Here is a 7,157-nt window from a genome sequence, read left to right on the forward strand (position 1 = left end):
TGTAACAGAAACGTAACAATTGGGAACATGACTTAGCAACAGATTATTTAAATGACCCTAAAGGCATACAAAACACACTACAGTTTGGATTTTATTAAATGGAATAGAAACAAAACCCAAAGGGTGATCCTGTGTCTTACATCCAATTAAACCTCTCTATACACTTTGAGGACAGACCTGCAGAATTTAAAGGTAATTTCTTCCCTAAACATCCAGTGCTTCCTTTCAATTCAAAAGCACTTACAATTCACAGTCAGCAATTTGGAAAACACATGTGTAAAACATACTTCAGTTGATTAGTCAGGAAGTACTAAAGTCATGGTCTTTCAACTTTAAATCTGATCAATCCATGTCTCTAAAGCTGAAACTTCCATGTAACATTTGATATGGTGAGAGATGATTATATCACATATGTGTCGACAGTCTTATTAGAAATGCTGGCTCATGAAGACTGACAGTGCGGCAGGCAGCGTGCATAGCACAGGCATCTTACTCACACCCATGCTGAGCATCACTGACCTACATGCCACAGATGATAGGAACTAACCGGTCTCTCACCAGTTGATAATTTCATCACTCAAGGTTTCCGTGAGGAAAGATTTTAAAAGCAATTGTTCATTAAAAGCCAGACAAACCCAGCCTGGGCAACATAGTGAGACCTCATCTCGACAAAAAAAAATTTTTTTTTTACTTTAACAAAAAAAAAAAAAAAAAAAAACAACTTAAGGCACGGTGGCTTGTGCATGGACTTTCAGCCACTCAGGAGGCTGAGGTGGGAGGACTGCTTTACCCAGGGAGCCAGAGGTGGCAGTGAGCTGAAATCACACCACTGTACTCCAGCCTGGGTGACAGACTGAGACTCTGTCTCAAACAAACAAACAAAGAGGAGGGAGAATTCACAATTTGACAAGATACTACGATAGGTATTCAGCTCTCCACACGGAAAAACTAGGATGAAGCAGAGTGACCGCTCACTTTCTTAGGAGCAATGAAATCTCAATTTAGAGATTTTCAGATGACTCAGGCCAGGGTTTCATGATTTGGAATCAACACATCATGCGAAGCAGATGATCTCTGTATCCCATGCATTCGATGCAACGGGATCAGAGTATGAAAGAACCAGAAGGGAAAATGGTTTTCAAATCTCTGACTTCAACTCACTATTTTCATAAGAACTAAAGACAGGTTTAGAAGTGAAAGGACTCACTCAGCATCTCGCCAAGGCTGTGAGAGCTGGTACTAGAACCCGCATCAGTGCTTCGGCATTTTTCACACCAAGTGATGGGTGTTACAAATGTGTTATGTATTTGTTAAAAGCAGATCTTTACAAAAGCATCTGAAAACTATGAGCTATTGGTTCAAGGATTTAGACTCAAATCTTCATTCAACATGGCTTTGACTCAGTTTGTTTCTATATCTGACAGCCTATCAGTCGGGTGCTGGGGCCTGAACTACGTTTCAAATAACCTTTCTATATAAGAACTCTAGTATTACAGAGGCAGTACTGTTACCTCTCTGCTATTAAAAATACAATGCTGGGTCGGGCTCCGGGGCTCTCGCCCGTAATCCCGGAAATTTCAAAGGGCGAGGCACGTGGATAACCCAAGGCCAGGAGTTCGGGACCAACCTGTGCAAAGGAACGAAACCCCCATCTCTACTAAACATATGAAAATTAGCTGGGAACGGTGGAGCACGTCTGTAAGCCTGGCTACTCGGGAGGCACACGCAGGAGAATGACTTGAACCCGGGAGGCCGAAGTTCCAGTGACCGAGGTGGTACCACTGCACTCCAGCTTGGTCGACAGAGCGAGACTCTGTCTCAAAAAATAACTATTATTATTATAATATGATACTGTGGAAACAGACACCCTACGATTTGCATGTCTAATGGATTGCCTACCTTATTCAGGCCTTTTCACCTCCTCTGGATTTGGCAGGCTCATCTCCTGGACATCAGGACCATCTTCACGCTCATAATCAGTCGTCGGGCGAACCTCTTCCTGGCTCTCAGCTTCAGGCTCTGGCCCTTGAAAATAAAAAATACATATCAATTTAAGCAGTAAAACATAAAATATCAATAAGAAAATAATACTCATGCTCTCTGTGTTATTATATCAAAGCTTTAGCTACTGTAATAATAGATGTGTTGATAAGAATCCCACGAACATTATTTCAGTAGTCTGTTAGCAGAAAACAGGAAAGCAAGGTGTTCCAAATATTACCCTCTTCCTTTCCGAAGACTGCCCTCAGACAACTTTGTGGCCTCCTTTGCTCTTCTCTGTTATTCTACTTCTGATTGTCCTTACCTCATCAAATGACTCAAGGCTGAAATCCTGTCTCTCACAGCACTTACACTCCTAGCACTTAGACTCTCCTACGGCCTGAGTAGCCACCAATCAACGCGAGTTGAAAAAAGGTCTTTAAAAAATACATGAAAAAGCCCAAACTGCAGAACATTCTGCAAACCAACTGGTCTATCCTCTTCAAAAATGTCCATATCATGAATGACAAAGAAAAATTAAGGAAACATTCCAGATTAAAGGAAACTAAAAACACCTGAAAAGCACATGCAAGACGTGATCCTGAACCGGACTCTGGATCAGAAAAAGAAATCCTATCAATAACACTATCTGGGCCGGGCGTGGGGTCTCACGCCTGCAATCCAATCACTTTGGGATGCCAAGGTGGGCAGATCAGGTGAGGTCAGAAGTTCAAGACCGCAGTGGCAGGCGCCCGTAGTCCCAGCTACACGGCAGGCTGAGGCGTGAGAATCCCTAGAACCTGGGAGGTGTAGGTTGCAGTGAGCCAAGATCGCACTACTGCACTCCAGCCTGGGCAACGGAGGGAGACTCCGTCTCAACAAAGAATAACGAAAGGAAGAAAGAAGTTGTCTAGGGAGCTGGCAAAATTTGAGTATGCACTGCGTATTAAATGACTGCATTTTCTCATTGTTAAATTTCCTGATTTTGATCTTTCTGCAGTGATGATCCAAGAAATGACTTTCTCTTTGTGCTGACGATATACACACCCTCAAGTACATAGGGGAAAGGACCATGATACCTGAAACTTTATCTAAACAAGTCAGCATTAATAACAGTAAACATATATCCGCGTGTGGGTGTTTGTGAGTGTGTGGGCAGCCGGGTAAAAGAGGGAGGGAAGAGACATGAAACGTACGGAGAGAAAGCTATTAATAATTGGCGAATCTAGGTGAAAAGTATATGAGTTCGTTGTACTATTCTTGCAAATTTTCTATAAATATTATATCTTGAATATAGACAGAGTAAAAATTTTAAAGAATATATGACAACTACACTGAAGTTTAGGAAGAGAGGAGGTTTTCTTTTGATTGTGGTAAAAAATACACATATCCTCAAACTTACCGTCTTTTTTTAAGTGGTACGGTTCACTAAGGAGTTATGTCTGCAACATTACCAGCCACTAGGCACAAACTTCGAATCTCTGTTTTCCTATACCATGAAACCTTGATTTATTTACTTCTTTGTTTGTTTGTTTATTAGCAATGAGGTCTTGCTGTGTTTCCCAGGCTGGGCTTGAACGCCAGGGCTCAAGCGATCCTCTCACCTCAGCCTCCCAAGTAGCTGGGACTATGAGTGCACAGCGTTCAGCCCAGCTTGAGACCTCTCTCCTAAATGACAATCTGAGGATAAACCACAGGACATGCATAATGCTTATATTCAGCTGTAGAGTACCAAGAGCACTGTGCATCACCTAAGAAATCGGAAGTCTACAACATGGATAGGATTTCAGTTACAATTACAATGTCAATTTCTGAAGGACTGATTAGCTGAATGGATTTGAGGACTACAGAAAATCTTACAGTCACAACACCCATTACCTACTGGGGTAAACAGAAACTTAACTTTGTTCAAACAAAGTTATATTTAGGTCCGAAGGTCCCAAATGTAATATTCCATAAATGAACCCCGTGAAGAACAAAGCACCAAATATAACATTGTTTGTGAATCACACAAGATACACTATCCCGCACTTAGAATAAGGGAGTGGGTGGACAGCAAGTAATGGGCATTGTTATCAGTCATATTCTAGAAACTTTTAACAATGAATCCCTGGAATAATCCATGACCTCAGTTACATAAATGTTTCCTTTCAAAACATTTTATCTTGGAGAAATTATTTCCACCTCATGTTAACCCCAGGATAACTCCTTTTCTGCTTTTCCAACCATAAAAGGATTTAATCACCTCCTAAAAGCCACTTAGAAAATCACTAAACCAGCTACCTGTATGGCAGTATCCTCGTTTATCCAGCTTTTATCAAACGTACCATATAAAAATATCAATCAAAGGAAACGGTGGCCAACATTCAGTGACTCAGTTTTTGGAGCTGCTCCTGCTCCTCTCAACTGGGTCTCTTCTTGGGCCAGTACTAAGCTACCTTACAGTAAAGCATTTGAGTTTTAAGCATTTTCAGCAAAATCTTTCCTTCTTTATAGCAACACAGATGATAGGAAGACACAAACCTTGGAACAAAGTACAAATTGTGTATTCACCAGTCAAGGGTTCTCGGATAAAACACAATCCCGGCACCTCTATTCTCTCATTCATAAAGTCGAGAAATTTTATCATAGTGAGGGATTTGCCTAAGCTAAGCTGCAAACTACATAGCCTCCTGGCTTTTCCAGTCAATTTCAGGCATTCTTTCCATTGATTTCTTTCCTCCTGTTCCCGCTATGTGACAATGCATAACACACACACACATGCACACACGCACACGCACACACACAGACACACACACCAGCGGGCATTCTTCTTCCCTTTCCATCACCTTGCCCTGCAGATGCTCCCTCATCCTCTCCCTCCTGAGCAGGTGCAGGATCCTGACTTTGAGTTGCTGGTTCCCCTTCTTCAGGTTTTGGTGGTTCCACTTCTTCATCACTGAACTGCTCGGGCTGGGGAATATGTGTGGGTGTGCAAATAAAGAAAAAAAAAAAAAAAACAAGTTTTGCTATTGATACAAAATTTTACATATATACACAGAATACATAGCTGTTTCTGATCATAACTAAGCCTAAAGACATTTCTCCAACTCTATTCTCTATGGCCAAGAAGGTTACTCTACCCACAGGGAGGTTACTGTGAGAAAAGTGACGCACAAGGACTTTGGAAGCTATTATACTCTGTGTTGGAATACATGTGTACGATCCGTCATTAACAAACAAAGCATGAGAAAGAAGTCATGGGCAAAAGCTGAAGAACACGAGAGGAAAAACAAAAAATCCTCCACAATCAACGTTTCCTTCATCAGACGCCATAATCATGTTTTATCAGCAGGAAAGACGTTTCTCAGCATTTCCATACTAATGCAACAACACTATCACAAAAATTAATTTCTGCTAATAGAAAACATCGAATTAACGTTTAAGCGCTCACCAGCATAGGCCCAATCACTTCAGGAGGCTCTACATAGCGTCTTGGCCTACGCCGATAGGTCGATCTTCCTCGCCAACTCATATTTCACACTGAAAACAGACAACCGTGATTGGGAACATGCGCTCCAGAGGGCTGCCATATTCGATCACTTCCATGGATCAATGTTAACTTGTCGTTTTAATTTTGAAAATACTGTCAAAATAAGTCCCAGAGTTAAGCATACGTGTGTACATTTTCTAAGTGCCTACAAAGCCATTTATGCTGGCCAAGCTGGCAGAGCAGTCATCTTAAGGCGTGTGGCAAGAGGCAGAGGACATTTTTTTCTAAATTTCTTTTGGACCGCGGTCTCGCTGTGCTGCTCAGGCTGGAGTGCAGCGGCGCCATCACAGCTCACTGCAGCCTCGACCTCCTGCTCAAGGGATCCTCCCGCCTCTGTGTCCCGAGTAACTCGGACTATAGGCGAGCGCCACTGTGCCCCGCAGATAGAGGTCATTTCTGATGAGGTTTAGTTTCACAAGCGGACTCCCCACGAAAACATTAGTGAATCGCAATTCCCGTGATCGCTGCTTTGGGCAACTCCCGCTTCCTAGAGCCATTCACCCCCTCTCACATCAAGTTTGGTTGCACCACACTGCCTCGCCCACTCCTTCCCACTTTTCCCAGACCTTCCATGGCGTATGTGAGACCTTGCAGTGCTTCTCACTCAGGCGCTCCACACTCCACACCGCTGGGGGGCGCTCACCAGGCCGTAGCCTTCCCAGGTGCCAGGTTCCTTCTTTACCGCCCGCCTTGCCCCCACCGGGCACCCTATTCAGGATCTGCCCTGTGTCGTTGGAGGATCTCGGCACCTCGGGACTTCCATCCCCCAAACGGCACTCACCCCATCTTCACCTGAGCCCCTGACTGCCTTCCCTCCCGGCCCACCTTCCTCCCTGTCCAGGCCCCCTGACGACCACAAAGTCGATGGTGGCATAGCAGCCTGAGAAGAGAAGGAGGACGACCTCGAGGTCCTTCTCCCTCAGAGGCCACAGACGAGGAAGCGGGATCCACCGGACCCACCGAGGCCCTCTTCACCCTCACTCACACTTCAGCCCCCGGGATAACTGGCCTGCAGACCTACCAGACGAATCTCAGTAGGGGAAAAAGAGTCCGGATGGCAAGAACGAGACCGCACAGCCTCACAGCTCCCTGGCGTTCTTCACGTGGGCTAACGGGCAGGGCGGAAGACGCCCAGTGAACATGCGCACTGAGACGGGGGCCCAGGGAGCATGCGCGGCTGTGGGCCTGGGCGGGCTGCCGTTCCCAGCCCAATGCCCCAAACCCCCGGTTCCCATCCAGTGAGGATAATAGAATCCAACTGCCCTTTGCTGTTCCCTATGTTTCTGGGACTCAAATACCTCAAGTAGTGCTCCCCTCAAAACTCACTCGATTTTCAACTGAACTGACCCCCGACACACACACATACACACACATACACACACACACACACACACACACACACATACCCAGGGTCCTCTCTTGCCGTGGCCCCACCATGGGGACAAGAGCCACGGTGACCCACCTGGGAAGACAGGTAGACCACATGCAAAAACAGCAATAGCAGTCTACACCAAAAAGAAATTGTTCAATGTGAACAAGTCACAGAAAGAGACTGAAAAAAAAAATGAATACAATCTCTAGGACCTGTAAAGAAATACTAAAACGATAGCTATCATTTGTAGCATCAGAATCACAGAAGGAGAAG

General features: G+C 44.5%; 1 protein-coding gene across 2 annotated transcripts; it reads right to left on the minus strand.

Annotated features, from left to right (window-relative positions):
- Positions 1-1,808: 1,808 nt before the first annotated feature.
- On the minus strand, positions 1,809-6,631 carry LOC140710873 (G antigen 10-like). Of its 2 annotated transcripts, XM_073013692.1 has the most exons (4): positions 6,534-6,631; positions 5,414-5,502; positions 4,809-4,932; positions 1,809-2,025 (listed from the first exon to the last, which is right to left on the minus strand). In XM_073013692.1, exons 2-4 carry the CDS (start codon positions 5,492-5,494, stop codon positions 1,901-1,903), a joined length of 330 nt encoding a protein of 109 aa, XP_072869793.1. In that variant the 5' UTR covers positions 5,495-5,502; positions 6,534-6,631; the 3' UTR covers positions 1,809-1,900. The 2 variants fall into 2 exon arrangements, with proteins under 2 accessions (XP_072869793.1, XP_072869792.1); XM_073013691.1 differs by lacking the exon at positions 1,809-2,025 and having other exon boundaries at positions 4,578-4,932.
- Positions 6,632-7,157: the final 526 nt, after the last annotated feature.

Source organism: Chlorocebus sabaeus, chromosome X (genome assembly GCF_047675955.1).
Source record: "Chlorocebus sabaeus isolate Y175 chromosome X, mChlSab1.0.hap1, whole genome shotgun sequence".
In the NCBI taxonomy this organism is placed as follows: domain Eukaryota; kingdom Metazoa; phylum Chordata; class Mammalia; order Primates; family Cercopithecidae; genus Chlorocebus; species Chlorocebus sabaeus.